This window comes from Ammospiza nelsoni, chromosome Z (assembly GCF_027579445.1).
Source record: "Ammospiza nelsoni isolate bAmmNel1 chromosome Z, bAmmNel1.pri, whole genome shotgun sequence".
Lineage (NCBI taxonomy): Eukaryota > Metazoa > Chordata > Aves > Passeriformes > Passerellidae > Ammospiza > Ammospiza nelsoni.
This window is the reverse complement of record NC_080669.1, coordinates 43,489,293-43,511,413: the sequence shown is the minus strand read 5'-3', so window position 1 is coordinate 43,511,413 and position 22,121 is coordinate 43,489,293. Positions and strand designations below refer to the sequence as shown.

At 45.9% G+C, this 22,121-nt stretch overlaps 1 protein-coding gene across 1 annotated transcript; it reads left to right on the top strand.

Annotated features, from left to right (window-relative positions):
- The first annotated feature begins 16,052 nt into the window (after nt 1–16,052).
- On the top strand, nt 16,053–20,272 carry DMRT2 (doublesex and mab-3 related transcription factor 2). Its single transcript, XM_059492625.1, has 4 exons — nt 16,053–16,273; nt 16,841–17,209; nt 17,293–17,395; nt 18,940–20,272. Exons 2-4 carry the CDS (start codon nt 16,859–16,861, stop codon nt 19,995–19,997), a joined length of 1,512 nt encoding a protein of 503 aa, XP_059348608.1. The 5' UTR covers nt 16,053–16,273; nt 16,841–16,858; the 3' UTR covers nt 19,998–20,272.
- The last annotated feature ends 1,849 nt before the right edge of the window (nt 20,273–22,121 follow it).

Sequence of the window (22,121 nt, the reverse complement as noted above, 5' to 3'; positions counted from 1 at the left end):
CCTTGAAAAGGGAACAGAGTGATCTATACCAGAGCTAGGGGATGAAAGGAGCTGGTCTCCCTGTGCTGTGCTCAAACCTCCCTCCTCTCCCAGGAAGTTCACTGCATGAGGTTTTAGCAGACTTGCATGGTGTTTGTGTATGAAAAGCTATGACCAATTCCCAGGTGAATGGCTTATTTTCTGACATAGAAAAACTCATGCAAACACCATGCTTGTTGAATTAATTTTTGGCATTCATATATATCCTGATTTGGTCATCCCTGCTCTCCGTTGTTTTAACAGTTTATATTTTTTTTCTGCTATTCTCTTGTTCTGGCAGTAGAAGTAACTGTGGTAGTGGGTGTGGTGACAGGCAGTACAAGCACCACCGTTCTGCTCCTAATGGCTCTTCTCTGACCTCTCCGCTCCTTTGCAGCACCATTCCTCCAGTGTTGTTCACACTTTCTGAAAATGCAGGCCAGCTAGTTACTGTGACCTGGTTTTAATTCTCCTGCAGAAGATTAAAACTGCTGCCTGAAAGGACTCAAATTGCTTTTTTTAATTTCACCAGTACCTTAAATAATCACTGGTGGTGAAGAACTGGTGACTGCAGCCATTCAGCCACAGGAGAAGTTATCTTCTTCCCCTTAAACTGGAAAGCACAAGTTCGGGCAAAATTGTGAACTGTGTGTAAAAGATATTTGAGAGTTCCTCGGGAAATAGGCTATATTTTTCCCTTCCAAATGTCTAGAATTGCAACTGTGTTTGAATTCATCCCTGAGTTGAGATTGGAGGTGGAAAAAGTCTAATGACCGTAATGTACATTACTCAGACCACATAACATATATTATTAAAACAAATACCCAAAGTAAATGCTGCTGAGCACTACAAGACCTGGGCGTAAAGAGCATGGCCTTGTCTCCACAGAGAAAAAGGCAGTCTGGCTGTATTTCAGCCGGGTGCTGGGCGGATTTGCAAGGGCTGGGGAGCGGCGATGAGTCAGGGCCGGGAAGGGGAGGGAGCTCGGCTCTGTCACCAGCCCCGTGCCTCGAGCCGGTGGCCCCACCTAGTGACAGCGCGGGCACAGAGAGGGCACGGAGCGGGCACGGAGAGGGCACAGAGCGGGCACAGAAAGGGCACAAAGCGGGCACGGAGTGGGCACAGAGAGGGCACGGAGGGGGCACTGGGAGGGCATGGAGCGGGTACAGAGCGGGCAGAGAGCGGGCACAGAGAGGGCACAGAGCGGGCACAGAAAGGGCACAGAGCGGGCACGGAGTGGGCACAGAGAGGGCACAGAGCGGGCACAGAGAGGGCACAGAGCAGGCACGGAGAGGGCACGGAGCGGGCACGGAGAGGGCACAGAGAGGGCACGGAGAGGGCACAAAGCGGGCACAGAGCGGGCACGGAGAAGGCACAGAGGCGGCACGGAGCGGGCACGGAGCAGGCACAGAGAGGGCAAGAGGGGGCACAGAACGGGCACGGCGCTGGAGGCCTGCGGGCGCCCCCCGGCCCGAGCCGCGCCGCTGGTCTGTGACCTTGTGGCCGTGTGACGTTGTGGCCAGGTGAAGATGCAGTGGCCGGGTGATGATGCAGTGGCCGGGTGATGACATTGTGGCTGGGTGATGTTATAATGAGGAGGGTTGGGTCTGTCCCTCCCTGATTCTGCCCGGCGCTGGCAGCTTGGCCCGGGCCCGGTTTGCCGTCCGCTCTGGGGCTCAGCTCAGCGGGTGGCAGGGCGGGTGTCTCCAGGACTCCTGCCCCCCCGGACCTGTCTTTTCCAACAAGAGGCAAGCACCACGGCAGGCATCGGCTTCACTGCAGCCTCTGCCCGCCCCTGGGCCGCATGGAGCTCCCAGGGCAGAGTGGGAGAGCCGGCAAGTTCCCTTTCGCCTTGCATGCATACGCATGCACACAAACAGCTTCTCTCTGAAGCCCTCTCTCACAAAAAGTCAAAGATGTCAAAGGTTTTTCTGTTATCCTATTTGACTGTGGAGGTGGGCCCAACAAATAAAGAAGGAATGCTTTAGGAAGCCTGTTGTGGTTTAACCCCAACAGTCAAGAGCATAGAGACACTTGCTCAGCCACCAGACCCCAGACAGGAGGGAGAGCAGAATAAAAAGGGGCATTGAGATAAGAGCAGCTCAAAAATTCAAACTAAACTAAACTAAACTACACTGAACTAAACTAAACTACTATCACTGCTGACAATGATGATAAGAACAATAGTAACACTTGTAATGGAAAGGATAGGGAGAGGGAGAAATGAAACCAAAGACAAAAAGTTGCTCACCACCTGCTGACCAATACCCAGCCTGTCCCCCAGCAGCAGTCAGCTCCTCTTGGACAACTACTCCCCATTTGTATACTGAGGGTGAAGTTGCTCTGTGGTACAGAGTATCCCCTTGGCTAATTTTGCTCACCTGTCCTAGCTATGCTTCCTCCCATATTCTTGTGTCCCTGCTCCCTGGCAGAGCATAGCAATCTGAAAAGTCCCTCACTTAACACTAAGCACTCCTGAGCAATGACTGAAACATCAGTATGTTGTCATTATTCTCCTATTAAATCCAAACGGAGCACTGTGCCAGCCCCTGAGAAGAAAATTAACTCTATCCCAGATGAAACTAGGACAAAGCCATATGACAAACCTTTGGTTCATCTAGTGTATCAGCGTTTCAAGGTATTTCATATTTCCTTTCTCCTTTATCATTCTAGAGACTTATTCTTTTCCTCACTATGTAACCAAATTTTTTCATTTTCCTTGCTACTAGGCAGTTAAACGATGTCAGTGGGATAAAGCCAATTAAGGTCTGGTCAGTCCAGAGATGTCTGGCAATGTTAATATCTCTGTGGATGATGTGTATGCCCTTTCAACAGACACTAAGGCTATCTGTTCTGCACCACTAGCTGCTGGCTGCTTTTTGATATGAAGATGTAAACTAGTTACTTTTGTCTTGGGTATCTCAAGCCTCTTTTTTGCTACTTATTATCTTGGTCTTTCTTGGTTATAATTCGTACTAGATTATTTCTGTGTACTGTATCAGAATACGAAGTGTAAGTGTGCCTGGAAAGTAGGACTAATGCCAGATGAAGCAGTTTGTTTCACATTCTCAAATGAAAACCATTTTGTAGTCGTTTGAGAATTGTTTCACATTCTCAAATGAAAAACATTTTGTAGTCAAAACAAAGCGCCTGTGGTAATGCCTCGTGTATCTACTGGAAGTAGGATTTACCTAAGCTATCTTTCTTTTAATGCCAAACAGTCCCTATTATGTCCTGTCTGTGAAGTAGTCCTCCTGATAGGCTTGAATTTCATCCCCTTTACCTTAAAAATATCCTAACTGCCTTGCTGTTTGACAGTGCTAAGGTCTCAATTCTGAATGAGGGACAGGTGGTGTGGGTTTGGTTTGCTGTGCTTTTAATTGTCTCTGTGTCTGGAATAAATGTAGGGGCTGGCCTGTCAGGAGGCAGGGAGCTGTGATAACTGCAGGTCATCAACATTTCTTCTACATCTCTCTACAGCTAAGCTCTCCACCTCAACAGCACAGGAATTTCCCATTGCCACTACTTTTCTGCTAATTCCTATTGTAATTTCAGATGCTGAGGGAAAAAAAAAGAAACAATCCAGCCAGTTAAGTAGCATTCTTGCAATATGAGAAGAATATGCATTGGCATATTTTTCTTGCATTGACACAATTACTATCATGTTCTTTAACAAGTCTTTAGTGTTGGGAGAGATGGGAGTAATGTCGAGTAGTTTTCACCTAATTTGCTCTGGGTCTCGTGCTTTATGCTTAGGAAGCAAGCAGTACACAGACACAGTGCCTCACTGCCTTTGTAAATCTCTTTTTGTGTGGATTCTTGGGCCACAAGTGTTTTATGAGACATTTTCTGTGGAAAAGCTGATTTTCTGTCTCCAATGTGCAAGATTTTACAAAGTAGCTAGTTGTGTAAATAGATTTATTTTCTAAACTCACATGTCTCCTTCTCAGTAGAGTCAGCTAGTGCTTTTTCTTTTTTTTTCTTTTTTTTGCATAGAGATATCTTGGTCTGGTTTGTTTTGAGTTTGACTAGGATGTTCCTTTTACTTGATGACTGCTTTGCTTTATGTTTGCATCATTCTGAGGTCTTTGGCTGACCCAGAGACCCATCAAGGGAATATTAATAAAAAAGCATTTCATTACAGTGAAGTGAGTTCACTATGTAACACTTTTCAATGGTGCACATGGAATGAAGACTAAGCCAAGGATAGTAATACCTTGGATGTGGCCTCAAGTGAATTTCCTTATGGACTTCACTGCTGAGTGTGGTGTTTTGATTTTCCCATTAACAATAACATTTTTGGAACACATCCTCTTTCTTGTTCAGTAGTGATATTGAGCTAATGTACAACACAGAGTAAAGTTTATGTTACCAAAATTCATTCCTTGAGATGAGTGTCAGTAGGCTAATATCATTGTAGGGATTTTGTGGAGAACTCCAGTGTAAATTGTTTTACCACAAGAATCTTTTCTCAAAATTCTCCTTCATGTTGCCTGAAGTATTTTTGTTCACACGAAACAAATCCGCTTACCTGTGAGTAAAATATTTTCTTCATAAAATGTGGCCTGTTCTCCAACTGTCTTTCTTGTGCCCTGATTTCTGACTCTCTGTGATTTCCTTATAATAAAGCTGTTGCTTTATAATGCTCAAGGTATACCTCAAAAGGATAGTGCTGTGTTTATGACTGAGCATGGTTTGTACTGGTAAAAGTTCTGATTCTTTGTCATGGGCAACTGAAAATAAAACACTGGAAAACGTAATAAACAGATATTCCTCTTGCCACAGCCGTTCCAAAGTGCTGCAGTATTTACATCCCAGAACTCTCCCTTTCTTCGTATGACCAAGACTCTTGTTTTATTAGAGATGTGCCAAGCCATAAAGCCCATTTCAGCCTCCTTAGCTGTGTCTGTTACCTTTACACGTGAGAAGCAGGAAATGACTACTGAGCACAACATCCTGTGAAGGATTATGATTGCACTTGCCTGCTTGTGTTTTGGCATTGCTCGGAGGCTGCTGTAAGGTTTTAGCACTGCAGTGTGCGAGGTTTGATGCAGAATGCAAGTTGCTAAGTTTGCACTCCTAATATTACAGAGCTGAAGGGTCATTGCCCAACTGCAGGAATGGCTTTGCCTGAGAGCAACCTGTGAGAGGTGACCGTCCTACTCCTGATTTTGATCATTCTTATGTACTAAGAGGTGGCAAAGTTATCTCAGTGCTCACATGCCTTGCCACATGGTGATCTGGCTTCTCTGTAACAATAACAAATCGGTCATTTATACCAGCCCATCTGGCTTGTCCAGGGCATGTTATTTATTGCTCAGATGCTGACACAGTCTGATAGCTGAGTGGTAGACAAGCTGTGATGGCATACTGTATACTGTAGGATGTGACACAGATCTGGAAAATACCTTTTTAGATGCTGTTGGCTTTTTTTTTTAATTTGAATTGCCTCTTTCCTTTGTGGTTGTTGACAGCAGCACTGCTAACCCTCCTTTCATGCACAAAAAAAAAAAAAAAATCACAGAAATCCTTAGAGGATGAGGATGGTTGCACCAAAAACTGGTTAAAATAATATATGGAATATGTTTTTGCATCCACCAAGATACAGGGTGGCCAACTTTAGCTTTCAAGTTAAAGAAACTTTCCTTTTTGACTGCCAATATGGCAAGATCACCAAGGCCATGCCAATTTCACATGGTAATTGTAAATGTGCTGGCCTCACTAGGCCACATATTCTGACCTACAGACAATTGAACATGGGAGAAAGTGGCTTTTTCTATAGATAAGAATATGTGTCTGGAGAGACACAATCCAATTCATGGGTATGATAGTTTAACTTGTCTCTGTCACATTACACAGAAACAACTGACTATAAAACCATGGTCTATAGAGTGAAAACAGTTCAATGACAATCTGGAAGGGATTTTGTTGCTCCTTTTCTGATTACTTGGGTTAACACTTCTGGGGTTGCAACGCCTGCTTTGACACACAAAGCTATCTAAGCTCATTACAGCTACAATTACTACTACGTGAAGGCTGGGCTGCACAAGTCATTGGTTTCTAGCTACTGTCAGCCATGCTGAAAGACCAATGAGAAATATCAGGTCAGCCTCAGTTCCATTACTCTACCATAGCCCACTCTGCTAATTATTAATTGCTGTCCACTCTGACTGGGATGATGAAAGACAATCTCATGCATACATTGAGAACACAAAGTTGTTCTAGGACATTTGTCAAAATCAGCGTTACAGAATGGCAGAATTGGTGGCTATTGACTGATTCGCTAAAAGGTAAAGAAAGATGTCTTTTTTTTTTTTTTTGTTTATGTTGCCATACTTGCAGATTTCTGTGGTGGAGTTTTTAATATTAATGGTAGAAAGAACGAAAACAAATATTAGCCTGCCAGTCCGGGTTTGAGGTGAGGGAGATTGGGATGGGGAATAAAGAGGAAGAAAGACTGCATGCCAAGAGATAGAGTGGCTGTTCTCTTTTAGAGGTACCAGTGCTTCTTTGGAAGAATTATGTCAGACAAGTGACCTCCCCCCATACTACTGAAGGATAGGAAACTTCACAGAATTTTTCTAGTGAGGGACATCATCAGGGACCAGAGCTGAGGGTTTTATGCTATTTGGTGCATGGAAAGACCATTTTGTTGGATTTGGCTATGGAAAAATTGTATTCAGCATCTCTTGCTACCATTTCTCCTTGGCTCTTTTGGAATTTTGTCCCCTCCATGCTGATTTGTACCTCCAGATTGCAGAGAGGAAATTCCTCTTGCTGGCTGATATATTGGTATGGTAGCATTTCTTGGGGAGAGAGCGCTGTCATTGCCAGGGGAAGGCAACAGCCCTGTCTATTCCTCTGCTTTCTCTTCTGTGGAGCAATTGCACTGAGAGCTGTGTCTTACATACCTCTCACCAAACTCTCACCTCTTTTCTCCAGGGCTTATCTCCTCTGCCAGATAAGCTGTGGAGAAAAAAACTTCTGCTTGTCCAGGCTGGTGTTTCTCCATCTGTCACTCCCTTGGGAGATGCTTCAGAGAAGTTTTTGATGTGGGATTCCCAGGGTGACCCTGGACAGGGCTGGTGCACTGTCCTGCAGAACCTGAATCTTGGGCGGGTGTTCCCCGCAGCCCCTATCAGGAATGAATTAGAGTGTTTCCTTCTTGTAAGTGATACTTTTTAAAGTAAACATCCGTGGGTTCCTGTGATGTGTAACTAATGGAGTGCTAAACTCTCAGGGCTGGTTTAAGACTCAGAAAATACACGTGTTGCCAATCCATCATGTTCCTAATACTAATTAACATAGCAGGGACACAATAAAGCCCCAGAACCTGCGCACATTACCCAGCTCACATTACCACTCTATAACAGTCCCTCTATTGACCTAACAAAAGTACACATTGGAAAAATGAGACGCCGTCTTTTCTGACTCAGCTAGACCTATTAAGCCAAAGAAGAGAGCTGAGGACTCTCATTTATTATTTTCCATTATTATTCTGGTATATCATGGGACAGAGTTCTTAAATAGTGTACAATGAGTTTGCTACCTTTGCTAGTATCTGAGTGTGTTACTTGCTGCTAGGCAGGCAGCCCTGACAGAGGCAGAGCAGCCCCTGACTTGTGGAGTGATGCCTGTGTGTTGGGGGGGGGGGATGTTCTGCTCCTGCACAAATGAAAGTAAGACCTTATTTGTTAATTTGCATCCTTTCTTTTTATTTTTTAAAGTTAATTGCAATGAAAAGCTTATTGTTAACCTTTACTAATAGGATTGTCCCAGGCTCAAAGTAGTTCCTCAGCAGAAAAGGCTGGGAAAAGAGTAATAAAAATTTAATTAAAATTATTCTTGACTATATGAACATTTGTTTTTAGGGCCTAGAAATTTTTTTTCTTGTACTGAAAGACAGTGACATCCCTTCAATTCCGTGCAATATGCTCCTTTTTAATGTACGGTAATTCCACTGTTTTTAAAGATGAATGATGTATAGCCAAAGATAATCTGGAAGGAATCTGGACAGCCAGAGATTATCACATTTATGTGGCAGTTGTCCCTAAGTGGATGGAGTCTGGCTTTGTGAAAGTCGTGGGCAAGCTGCCGTTTACTTCCACAATTTCATGGTTGGGATTTTATGGTGCTTGTCTCTGAACTCAGTAGAGTTCACTCACTAGCCCTTGAAGCCTAGGTGTATCTCCTGCTGTTGCACATAATTTGGTGTGCTGGTTATAGACAGCATTAGGTTGATCATTATGGCCTGAAAATCTGGTATGGTGTTGGGAGTGATGCCAAGTTTTGCCAAGTAAGTACACCACAACAAATGACTCGGGCCTTGCGTATATCCTCATGGGTTCTTACTTCTTGATAAACATTTTAGATGATCGATTTTTTTCCTGAACTAGTTATTTGTGAATACCTTGCTGTCATAAATGTATTTGAAAGAGTTTTCTCATGGCTATTTAGAAGAGGGAGCTAGTAATTTATAGCTATATATCATCCCCCAGTTGTGTGTCATCCAGGTCTCTAGTATGTGGTTAAACCAGATAGGTTCAACTGGATGGACATTCCATCTGACATACTAATGTTTCTGTGTTGCAGACTGCTGCAGGATGGAAGTTGTCTCTACAGACTAGGAAAGTGTCCTTAAAGAAAATATCCCGTGGGTGGAAGTCACAGAGGAGATGGAGATGTGCAGAACAAAGACAGCAAGGCAGTTCAGCCCCAGCTCTGTGGCACAGCAGCTCCTCCCACCTCCTTTATCAGCTGAATTGTCAAAGAAGGCTTGGAAAGAAGCTCTCAAAGCCCAGGGTTTTGTGGATCATACTGCCAGTGAAATGGTCATGCAGTACAGGCAAATTTCTGATCAGCATGTTGTCTTCTCTTTTAAGGCAAAATTAATTAAATATGGACCTTACCCAATTTCCCTGGCAGCTGGCACAGGAGGTTTTCCACTGACTGCAGCAGAGCTGGTTAAAGACCTTTACTCCTAGAGTTGCTTCATTTTATGCACTGAGTGGTTTGACACTTTGCATGGTTGATATGATCTTGGATGTGTAGAGACCATGAATTACCTAAGTGTCACAGATATTAAATCATGAAGTAGATGACAGTGTCCTCTCTATGTCATATGATCTTAGTGCACTTTGTGGGATAGTCTTTTATTATTGCCAGTAATCATAAGTGCTGAAAAAATACCTTAAGTAAAATAGCATTTTAGAGTACAATGCATCCAATGTTCTTAATATGTATATACACATCTGCAATATGTTAGACTCATGCCCATTTAATCTCAAGGATTTCAATGGGGTGTCTGTATGGAATGAAGGGAGAAGTTTGATCCCAGAATACTCAATGGCCGCACCTTTTGGGAACACTTTAGGCCTTGGATTTTCACCTAGATTTGTGTTTATAATAATAAACATGTAATTTAATAAATATATATTTATAATAAATTCCATGCTATCAATGGTCTGTCTACTGTATGAATAATTTCATGTACTACTTGGTTTCTCTTTGATGATTTCAGAAAACTGTGCATCCAATTAATCTGACATGTGGTTTTGAACCACAGTGATAAATGCCTGGTAAGGGTGCTCTCTGCCCAGAGATGTGATCAGGATCTATTCCAATAATCCAAATAAAGCCTGTCAATGAGCAGGTTCCCTTGTGAGAAGAAATGGGTTTGAAGCAGTTACAGGTCCTGTATTCCTCTTCATGGATATAAGTCAGAACGGATGGATACTTTGGTTCAGCTCCCTTCTGCCATGGACAAATTCCCAAAGTCAGGAATAGGTACCTCTGCCAGTGTGTGCAAAACCACTTCTTAGCCACTGCAACCTAGAGTGCACCAATAGCAGGGCAAGAGAAGCAGCAAATGAGATTGTCCTAAACGTCCCTTAGCAGTAGGTGCTGTGTCCAGCTAGTGCCAGCCTCTCCTCCTGTCATGGCAGTACTGCCCCTTCAGAAGCTGATGCTGGTGTCAGGCCCCCATTTGTATTGACTCTGGGAAGAGACAGAGTGTTGTGGATAGGTAAAACTTTACAGAAGGAAGCCTTGTGAAATCATGGCTCACTCCTGTTACTTTGGCGAAGTAGAAAAGGCTGCTGGGAGTGACTCAGCTGAATTAGAGATACAAAAACAAGTTTTATAACCATTGTGTGTTCACATTGTTGTGTATGGTGGTTGGGTTGGATGATGTTTGTTGTATTTTAGAATTATGTAACTGATAAAAGGCTAACTGCTTAAAAATACCAGGTTTTTGCAAAAAAGGAGTTCTCTTTTGCACCTGCCTGGGGACTGCGTCTCTCTGCCTCCTCACACCAGAGGTCCCAATGATGACAGCTGAGACAGAGGCTGGAAGGAGTCATATTCAACCCCTCTCTAAAATACTTAGTAGGAATGCTGTAGAGACCAAATGTGCCAGTCTGTTTGGGGTACTTAAAACACCTCCAATGAAAGAGTTCTATTTACAGAATTCTAAAGATACACATTTCTGTCACTGTCCTCTGTATGCTTACTGATTCTCTCAGATTCTCCCCTTGCTGAATCTAGCCTCAAATAGCTAAGCAGAAGATGTGCAGAAGTACTAGCCAAAAAGGAAGAAAATAAAAAGTAATTTTAAAAGGGCTCTGATTTTATTTGTATAGCAGTAGAAATCTCTTCTACCTCAAACATCACCTAAAATCTTGTGGGAGGGGACTCTGCACCCATAAATGATTTTTTTTAATTGTGAGAGGAGTTTGAGACACATCAGCATCATGCTTGCTGTACTAGGAGTACATCTCTCACTGGTTTCCCAACTGATGCCCAAGAATCACAGGAGTGAGAGTTCTCAGTATCTCCCATATATGTGCCACATAGACTGAGCTCCTTGGTTCTGGACTTACAGCACAAGCTTGTCTGTTCTCCAAAGGATAGATGGTAAAATCATTCTGAGAGCTTTGGTGGAAATGTCACATGTGGTGATATAGCCCAGTGTGTTTTCTGTCCATTTTCAGAGAGCCCAATTGTCCTGCATTCACTCTGCCATGCTGTGAGTGATGAGATTCAAGGCGTCTCCCTCCACCACCTCAGGCATCTGTGTGCTCCACAGTGGATCCACACTGAGCCAGAGTCTGACACTTGCATTAGTATGGTACAATAGCCCAATCTAAAAGTGGTTCTACAAGCTTTCTTGCTAGTTGGAGTGTAATAAGTGTGGCCTAGATACCCACATGGATCATTTGGCCTGAGTCTGGCTGGCTGGCTTGTTTTAACTGATATATTGCCAGATTTTGATGCTGCTTTTCATGCTGACCTTTACCTCAGGTCATCCTAATAATTTCAGTAAGGCTGTTCAGAGACTGCAATGCTACAATCTGGCTAGTTGCAGTTATATGGTGGAATTCTTACTGCTAAGCACAGTATAGCCTACCCAACTAATTTGATTTAGCAGGTGTCTTGTTGGCATTTAAAATATTTTGCATACGATTATATTGCATCCTGAAGAAAGAAAAACAAAACAAAACGCCACAAACCAGTTTATTAGTAAGGATTTTTGCTGTTCTGTTAAGATATGACAATCAAAAAGACAATTTATATTGTAGAGACTTGACCTTTACTTTCCAGGACTGTAAAATAAAACCCCAAGTTCTACATTTTCTGCATCTGGTTGACATTTGAATAAAACTGCCAGAGTGCAAACAAATTTTGTGAAAACATCTCCAGCAAACTTTGCATTGATTCTAAAAATATTTTTGGCTATGTTACTTTTTAGGGCCATATGTTGAAAAAGGAAGAAACCCTGAAACTTCACTAGAATTTATTGCAACAAGAGATTTGCCAAACTACTTAAGACATTTGCGGAGATTATAGTGAAGTATATTAGTTGCTGACTTGACAATTTGCTGCGCTCACTGCTTGCATAGTGGATTCTTGATATTTATGTTGAGAGCTGATCCAACTTTGTAGTACATTTTAGCAAGAGACCTGCCAAATGTCTAGTGGCCTGTTAAATGCTGGCAAACCAAATGTCAGCCTTGTTTATGAGCCACAGCAAAGCTGCCACGAATGGCACACAAACACTCCTCATGCCTTTTTTTTTTTTTTTTTAAGTAAAAATTTTAGCACAGAATTGGATGGGAATGGGTTTGGACTAGTTTTGACTTAAATTCTACCTAGGTCTGCCCTCAAAACCCCTGGCCATGAATCTGGAGGCTGCAGAAGAGGCAGTTCTATTTTACTGAGGTATGTTTCTTCTTGCTTCAACGAATGACCACCAGGACTGTGTGGTCCTGTCTGCAGAGGCCAAATTTGTGCCCCCTTGGTACACTCCAATGAGCGGGCAGAGTCTCCTACCACAGAGGGCTAAACTGCCCTGCTTTTATTGTTTATTCCTCTCCCTCCATGGGAGCTCATCCCTTCAGGTGCCAGGGTGAGAAGGATTGTAAATGGGAAACTCTGCTGCACCCCGTGCTGAATCCAAAGCTATCTGTGTCCGTGTGAATCCTCCCGCTGAAGGCTCTGGACTGCCTGTCAGACTTCCACTAGCTGTTTCAGAAGTGGTGGTTCTGCCCTGTTCACCTGCACTGCTTTTGATATTGTTCCAGTTTAATAGGACAGACGATTATCCTGCTACGATAAGCAAGTCTTGCTATAAAAAGGCTAACCCTTGCCCTTCTTGCCAAAGCAAACATTCCTACAAAGGCAGAGATACTACTGCCATGTTCAATAAAATTTTCTTCCATATCATGCTAAAGTGAATAAATTACCTCAACATTTCTTACGTCCTTACAATATGTGTTTATTATATTTATTGGAATGGCATATCGGAATAACAGGAAATCCCTCCTCTGACTCAGTACCTACACATCTGTTAGGCAGAAATTAAATGGTCATTTAAAACAGAACAAAAAGCACACAAAGCCCCAGAAACCCCAAATCCAAATTGAAAAACTTGCTTATTTAAAACGTTCAATTAGTTAAACGTATTTAAAATGTACAATCAGTTTAGAAAGTTGTGTCATGAATAAAAATATTAAAATCTAAAAACCTAGGTTTGTTTTAGTGATAGGGTCCACTTAAATGCTATTTACAAGAGACAGATTGAGTCTTATATACCTATATATAAAACCCACATTTTAATGAAAAAAAAACTGCAAAAAATTTGGCTGTTTGTAGTGATTAGATAAAACGGGAAAGGGTGATAATTTTGTGGGTTTGGTTTTTTAAAAAATATTTTTCCCTATGCGATTCCCCTACCTCCCGCCTTTGAGATCACCCGCGAAATGTCAGCATCTTTGCTGTAGCAAATACACGGTAACTCGAGGAGGAGAACCTTGGGTCCGGGCCCGGTTCTGGGCTGGCTGAGTTTTGCGGGCACGGCTGGAGCGCGGCCCGGGCACCGGGACCCGGAGAGGGCGAGGAAGGGGCGAGCGGGCGGGGCGCGGGCAGGGGCAATTTGTATCAGATTAAACGGTAACATCTCTGGCCTAACAAGCGGCTGGAATCGCCCGCGTTTGTCGTTGCAATCTGCCCTCGACGGTGCGGAGAGAGGGCAGGATCAAAGCATTCCTCCGGGGAAATTGCGCCCAGAGTTGCCGTTTGGTTAGCCTGCCCTAACCTCGCTAATAAATTTCCCCGGGGGAAGGGAGGGCTGGGGGGGCCGGGCGCGGGGCACTGCGGCACTTGCACCTGCACCTGCCCGCAGAGCCGTGATGCAAAGCGGGACCGAGCCCTCGGGAAGGGGCGCTGCCGCAAGGGGCGCAGCCTGAGGAGCCGCCCCCGGCCCGTCGGGGTCCGGCACACCCCGCGGACCCCGGGGACCCCCGGCAGGGCACGGGGCGGGGATGCGCGGCGGGGCTCGGGAGCTGCCCTGGCTCGGGTCTCGGCCCCGGGCCCCGCCGGAACCGGGGCTGGCGCAGCGGCCGGGATTGTGCTGGGAAGGCTGTGCGGGGCAGGTGGATGCACGGCTGCACATCGCGGGCTTCAGAGGCTCCCGTGGCGCGGAAATCTGCACCTTTCCCAGCACGGCACGGCGCCGCGGCTGCCCGTGTCAGGCCACAGCGGGTACGGCTGACACCACGGACCAAATCGGAGGACTGAGTAGGAGAGGCAGTGCCTTAAGTCGCTTTCCGCCTTCTGCGGGTGCGTCCCGCCGAAGGACGGCAGAGACGCCTCTTCTTCCCGACGGGAGAGAGAGGAGCGGCTGGAGGGGAGCTCAAAAGCGCTGCGGAGCCGAGCGCAAACAACAGGAGCAGAAGAAAGTTATACAAACACGTTTTAAAATCGTGGCTGGGTTTCACAGCTCCCTGTGGATAAAGTAAACAGGAGGCGAACTGTTTTGTAATTTACTCCAGCGGACCGCAGAACCGTACTTTGTAATTTGGTGTCGGTTTACAGACAAAGGCGACTTCTGTTTCCTAACCTAGCAGGTCCTTTGTCATGCTTGTGCCTTTTAAGAGGGACCCCAAGGGGGAAAGTGGAATTCCTTGGGTATTTGCCTTTTAGTCATGCTTGTAAGTCAAACAGTAGCCGGGCTTTCTTTTGAGATGAATAATACCTGCCGTCGGGGGATGCGCTTCCTTCTCCCCGCTCTCCCGACGGTGCCGCCCGGGGAGGACAAACCCCCGGGGAAACAAACCTTCCCTCCTTCCTGGAGGGTGCCCGCAGCTCGCGGGGCGAACCGAGGCGTTGGTGCCCTGTCCGGGCGGCCGCGGAGCCCGGAGCCCCGGCTCACGCACCTGCCCGCCCGCCCTGCCCGCCCGGCGGCCTTTGTCCCGCAGGCCTGCAAGGACAGCGTTTGTCCGTGCCGAACCGGCGGCCGGCAGCTGGTCCGTGTGCTTACCGCGAGTAGATGCCCGTGTTTATTATATACATGTATACTGTCAGTATTTATTACACACTCGCGCTTCTCAGGGAAAGAGCAAAATATTTTCCCTTTTGGAAACTAGTTTCGGCCATGTGTTCTGCATATAGTTAGATTTCGATCAGTACACACCGGTGGGAAACTAATGTTCTCCTGCATACCTTTATTATTTTTCTTCCTTGGCAAAATCCGTTTAATTTTTAAATAAACCGGTATTTCGCCTGCCCGGTGCTGAGCGCGACCGAGCTGTATTCTGTCCATTTCTGCCTCTTTCGGGAACGGAATTCCCATTTTCACCGGCGGAAGCACGGAGCTGTAGCCTCCCCTCTTCGCGACTGAGATTTTGTGGGTCACAATTTCGATCGCTCTCTGATTGGGAAGACAAAGGACATTACCCAGATCCCAAAGATCAGCCTCCGTCAGGGAGGGAATATTCCGAAGGGAATGAAGTTACTCATAGGAAATAAAGTTATTTAGGAGAAAAACCTTAGTGGTCGGTGGAAAAAGTTCCCTCTGAAGGGAGAGAACGGTAGAAAATAGAGTAATTTTCGTCGCCTTAATTCCCGAAGGGAAAGGATCCCACCTCATTTTCAGACTTGGAAAAAAGACCATTGCCATGCGTACCTTTCACTAGTGGGTCAAGCAACGGGAACGACCGCAAACGAAAAAAGTGGCGGCTGTTTGAGGCTTTTAAACCCTTGCCCCCGACCCGCTCCTCGGGTAGGGGGACTCCGCTCGCCTGCCGAGCGGGTTTTTTAGCTGTCACCATCAGGAGCGCTCCAGTCTTTTCTCCCTTCCCTTCCCCTCGCACTCCTTTTGCACCCCGCAGTGGGGGCTCACCACTCACCGCCCCCATCGCTCCCGCCTCGCTCCGCGCCCGCCCGCACCCACGAGCGGCCGGCGGGCACGGCGGGGGCGGGGCCGCGGCCGCGCGGGCCAGTCGGGGGCGGTGCCTGCGGGCGGGCGCCCAATGGGCGGCGCGGGCGGCGCGGCGGGCGCTGATATCGGCGCGGCCCGGCCCGGCCGCCTCAGCTCGGTGCCATCCCCGGTGCGGCGGCCTCAGCTCTGTGCCATCCCCGGCGGGCTCAGCTCGGTGCCATCCCCGGTGCGGCGACCTCAGCTCGGTGCCATCCTCGGTGCAGCGGGCTCAGCTCGGTGCCATCCCCGGTGCGGCGGGCTCAGCTCGGTGCCATCCCCGGCCCGGCGCGGCCAGTGCGCACCCACAGCCACGCACCGCACCGCACCGCAGAGCCGCACCGCAGGCATCGCCCCGACGGCGCGGCGTCCCTGCTGTCGGGGAGCCTTAAGTCCTAGGTGCTGGGATCGGGAGTTCCTTGTCTCGACTGGTCTGGGGCAGCGGCCCTTGCGAGCTGCGAGGAGCTGAGGGACGCGTTGTCCCTGCACCACCTGCCTTTGGTAAGTGCAGCGTGCAAAGCAAGGACAGGGAGGTCGTGTGGGGAGCAGGTGGGGATCGGAAGATGCAGCTTCCTCAGAGAGCTCTAGGAGTTCATACTACCTTTGCGATGTGTGAAGTCCAGCTGTGCTCTGCCTGTGTCCCAAGTCTGAACGCAGCTGGCAGGAGGGTTCTCGGGATCCTGTAATAAGCAGGACCCTCTTAGGGCCGGACAGAGCCGTAGCGCTGCAGGCAGGGCATTGCCCTGGGGAGGTTCCTCCCGCATCCTTGGCTGCAGGAGACGCGCTCCTGCCTGCGGCCGGCTATCACAGCTCTCCGCAAGCCGCGCCGGGAGGGACGGAGGGAGGGACAGAGGGAGGCGTCCGTCGTGGCTAAGCTGAGCCCCGCGCGGGTCGTGCGCAGGAGACCGGAGCTGACGGTGAGGGGAAAGATCACATCCCAGGCGGGCTCTGCCGTGACTTCCCGACGGGGGCGCATCCCGGCGGGGCCGCAGGCGGGCACCTCGGAAGCCGGGCGTGCTCCGGCGGCCGTTCCACCGCGGGGCTGGAGGCCTGACCCCTCTCTTGCAGCTGCGCCGCCGAGGAGCCATGGCTGAGGAACGCGCCGGCGCCGACTGGGAGATCGACGTGGAGAGCCTGGAAGGGGAGCCGGACGAGACACCCGGCGCTCCGCGCGGCAGCACCGGCCCGGAGGAGGCAGAGGAGGAGGAGGAGGAAGGCGAGGAGGCGGCGGCGGCCCCGCGGCGGGGCGAACCGCGGAAGCTGAGCCGCACGCCCAAGTGCGCCCGGTGCCGCAACCACGGCGTGGTGTCGTGCCTGAAGGGGCACAAGCGGTTCTGCCGCTGGCGCGACTGCCAGTGCGCCAATTGCCTGCTGGTGGTGGAGCGGCAGCGCGTCATGGCCGCCCAGGTGGCGCTCCGACGGCAGCAGGCCACCGAGGTGAGGGGACACGGGACGGGACGGGACGGGACGGGACGGGCGGCGCCGCTCTGACGGAGCCATCAATCCAATTGCTCTCTTAGGACAAGAAGGGGCTGACGGGGAAGCAGGCAAGTCTGGAGCGCAAAGCCGTCTACCAGCGCCACGTCCGAACGCCCAGCCTCTTGGCCAAGAGCATCCTGGAAGGTAAGAGCATCCCCTGTCCCTCCACGGCTTCCCGCAGCACCGCTGACAGGGGGGAAACGCCGCTGTGCCCCAGGAGGACCCGCACGTCCCGTCCAAGGCGGGAAAGGCAGCGTCCTTCCCCGAAACAGGCGCCAAAGCGCGCCCCGCTATCGGCGCCGGGCGGCCGAGGCTCCGGCCCTTCGAGGCTGGAATCGATGCGGCAGAATTTCAGTTCCTTGTCCCTTCCGCCCAAAATAATGCCTGAAATGCTAGCAACGGTAGTTTGAAATTTGAGAGTTACTGTTACAAGCTGGCAGTCTTTTTACATGGCTACCCAGCGGCGTTTTGCGGTGCAGGGTAATTTATTCGCAGGGTAGTTTATTCGTGGGTGTTTTAATCAGCAAACGAGTAATTTTTCAGCAAACGAGATGATTTTTTTCGTTTTATCTAAATGCCTACACAGCAGTTCTGTTTGAGACATTATCAAAAGTAAGATCTGCAAAATATTTTTTTCACTGTTGAAAATATTAACTATGGAAGAATTGTCTTTTAAAAGATCGTTATTTTAGTGAAAGGTTCTATTTCTTCCCCCACACCCATTTGGGATTGTGCATATATTTATTTCTGTATTTGGTTTAATTACTTTCCAAAACATTTCTCTATAAATCATTGTACTTCTCAATTTTTTTTCTGGAATAAAAAGCTCTTTTCTTTGTCTGTTCAAGCTCAATTAATATTTAGTCCCTTTAGAAACCTCTAATTTACATCTACAGTTCATTTTTTTGAAAACTCTTCTGTACTTCTTCTTATTTATCGTAACTGTCTTTTTCTTTTCTCCTAGTTCTCCTTGGGATTTTCTACCATCTCTAGCAATGTGTACATAATGATTCATCTTTAGAAAATAGAAAGACACCAGCTGTAGATATAGGTGTCTTCCTTGGAAAAGGGGAAACGTGTATGAGAGGAATGAGGGTTAAAACAGGTAAAATCCTGTTCTCCTGACTCGTGTAAATACAACCATTAATTCAGTGGAATTACTTGACTGGGTAGAGCAAACAGGATTGTGTCCTATCTGTATTATTAAATTAAGCCAGGTAGCTTGGTAATTGAATGCACTGGATGCTGAATTTCTATGTTTTATTGAAATTCTAGTTCATAAGAAATAAAATATTTGAATGTTTTCCATATGTGTTAAAAGTGAATGGTTATCTCTCTCCTTAAGCCTCAGGATGGAATACGAGTTATAATACACTGTAGGGCTTTGCCTTTTTTTTTTTCCTTCTCCCTCCTCAATCTGTTTGTCTGGAACTGCTTTTTGAGAAAACTACTAATCAGCTAGCTTTGGTGGATGCTAAACATGTCAAAAAAGCAGGGCTTGCTTATCTGCACTGAGGAACTGAATGTGCCTGATCACTAAGCCTCTGTGTCACGGTGACTTCTGTAGGAGCTGATGGTGACCAGAATCTGTGGCAAAAGCACGGTGCTTGGTGGGACTGGCTCATGGAGTTGTTTTACAAACACAGCTTTAATGTGGTTTAATTCCTAATGCTGCTTTGTTGTTTTAGGTTACCGTCCAATTCCAACAGACTCCTACCTGGGAGGGAATTCACCCTTGCCACCTCCTGTAAGTGACAGGATGAGAAAGAGACGGGCTTTTGCTGATAAGGAGTTGGAGAACATTATGCTAGAGAGAGAGTATAAAGAGAGAGATATGATGGAAGCTACACAAGCAGCTGCCCTTTTTCTCCCTAACCGTATGGTGCGTGGAGCTGAATACAATTCATATAAAACAGCCTTCAACGCTACTCAAGCTGATAATCCAAACAAGGAATTTCCAAATTTTTTACCAACCTGCCTTGATCTAACGATGCAATATTCAGGACCTAGCAACATGGAACTAATTTCTTCAAATGTCAGTGTAGCTACTACCTACAGGCAGTATCCCCTGTCTTCTAGATTCTTAGTGTGGCCAAAATGTGGCCCCATTAGTGATGCTGTTCTCTACCAGCAATGCCTGTTAAATGCTACTGCTGTCCAAGCTCTCAAACCTGGGGCAGGTTGGGATGCCAGGGTCTCACAGAGTCAGGACTGTCCAAACACTGAGCATGACATCATTCCTCCAAAACTGGAAAATTCATTTGTTCTGACTCACACGCGAGACATTCAGCAGTCACGTAATGAAATGCTGTGCCTTCATCAGGAAGCTCGTGAGAGGTCAGCTTTCTCTCCTCCAAAAAGGACTTTCTCCCAGGTTTCTGATAAGGGTTCTCTGTCTCCTCAGGAGCAGGCATTAAGCAAGATCAGCAAAAACAGTACCAAACCCCTGCCACCGCTCAAGTACAGTGCCTTTCAGTCACTGTTCCATCAGACATTTCCTGACACTCCAACAGCAGAGTTAAGAATGTCATTTGTGAAGGAGACTTTTGAAGACACTTCTAAGAAATACAGGGAGTGTGCTGTTAAAGAGAACCAAAAATACAAGTTTACTGTAGACAAATGTGCAAAAGACTTCTTTGGGGCCAAACAGGCCACAACAAAGCTTTCAACAACTGAGCCACTGTCATTTTCGGTTGAATCCATCCTTAAACGACCTTCTTCTGCTGTTACTAATGTCTCTGAATGAATAAACTTTACCTTCAGAGTAGAGAAGCTTCCTAAGCTTTGCTTTCTGCAGAATTTCTCCTGACTGCCTAATCTCTTAAAAGAATTTTAAAGAGGAATTTCTGCAGTAAATGGTAATGGTTTCTTTTATTTCAAAATGATGTACATAAATATGCACGTTTTCTGAACAACAAATTTAATTTTTTAAAATTGAAACTGCATGTACAGACTGTAAAGTGTTTTTATTTTAAGCAGCCCTTCAAACCATTCAATAAAATGAGTTTATTTACAAACATACACTGATCTCTCTTGTGTCCCTAGCATCTTGCAGGCAAATATGCCCTACTTTCAAAATATACTTCTTATTTTATCAGCCATTATAAATGTGCTTACTACTTAAGTTTCTGGGGTAAGCAGTCATTTGTCCTTTGAACCTCCAGCAGCTATGAGAAGAGGTAACAGCAGTTCATGTAGGCAAGTGTGGATTCACAAAACTTTTTATTTATGTAAGTGAGGTTTGGATCAGATTCCATATGCCTTTCTTATTCTGAAGGGGGGTGCAGGCTAGCACAAAAGACTGGTCTATTCCACACTTCTCTATAAAACTTCTGTTACTAAAGTGGAGAATTACTAGATTGGTTTTGAGAGGAATGGCTCTAGTGAGCTTTTGATAAAAAATCAGCATTTTTTGAAGTTCAGTTTTTGAATAAAAGTCTGCTTTTTAGAATCAGTTTTTACATTGTTTTAAATGTTCAATTCACTTTACTTCAAATTTCTACCCCCTTGAATATGTCCCTTCTGAGAACATTTCACTTTTGATCAGCCAGAGTCTGAGATTCTTGTTTTTTGTAGTTGTAGTTGTGATTTGTAGTTGAAATTACCCTCAGGCTGTAAAAATGATGCACAGAATCATTACTGGTAATGAGAAATCAAATAATGGCCTCTCAGGTTTTAATCCCATGTCTGTGTGTAGGGGTAGAAAATAAAGATAGAAATAAAGGAGACTATCCAACCAAAATTATCTGAGAACTGAAATTGCCTTAGGGTTATGGGTAAAGGCTTTGCTAGATCTCATTTTGACAGAGGTTGAAGCTTTCTAAATTGGTGACTTTGTAAGTTTTTTTGCTATATGTTGCTGCCAGCACATCTAACTGGTGCTAATAGGCAATCTGTTAGATACTTTTCCTCCTTAACATTTTAATCCTGTGCATAGTGCTCATCCAATTGAAAGGAGTTGATGTTTGTTCTTTATTTTCATGGTTTGTCTAGGGACAATTTCTGTTTGGTATTTGTGAGCAGAATGTAATCTTTTCTAATTTTATTACACTCCCTGCACAGGTTAAATGCTTATTTTGCCTGTGAATTCCAGATTCTGTAACTAAGTAATCTCTCTGAGTGTTTAGTGTTGCTGTTGGGAGTGGTGTTGCAGAATACCAGGACCCTTTTTGTGTACGGGAGGAATCATCAGTCCAGAGTGCTTTTCTAAGCCAGTTTGCTAAAGCAACAGGCAGGTTAGAGAAAACACATTTTACATAATGTGTAAATTTCTGCATAACACATCTCACAAAGCTCATAAAAACTTTATGTTAGGAATGTAAAAAAAGTTGTAATTGAAAAGAATCTTGGGCACTGGCTTAAGTTTCATTTTTCAAAATAATTTGTACCAACATTTTCTTAGTGAAAAATAGGTTTCAAATACAGTGAGATGCTTTTAATTTTTTCCAATTGTGTCCTTTATCCAGTAGCCGTTAGAGGGAGTTTTAACTTGCTTGATCTGAATCTGCTCGTGAATCTGTTTAGCAGTAAGACCAAGTTAAGCAGCTTTTACCTGAAATAAATGGAGAGATATTCCTCATAATTCATATTTGCTTGCTTTCACCACTGTTTCCTTCTTTGGCTTTGTTGAACATTAAATGTTAGAAAGGAGTTTAACTTAAGAAGGACTTCCTTTGTTTTTAAAAATGTGATTTGTTTTGGTTTATGAGCTGCTGGTATAAACTAGGATCACAGATGAAAGAAAGTTCAACAATCTATATACTGAACTAATATCAGATACTGGAATTGGTCCCATGTAAATATTTTTTCTGCCTGACAATGTGTGCATCTAACATTGTTCAGTTTTACATCCGAAGTATTTTTCCAGGCA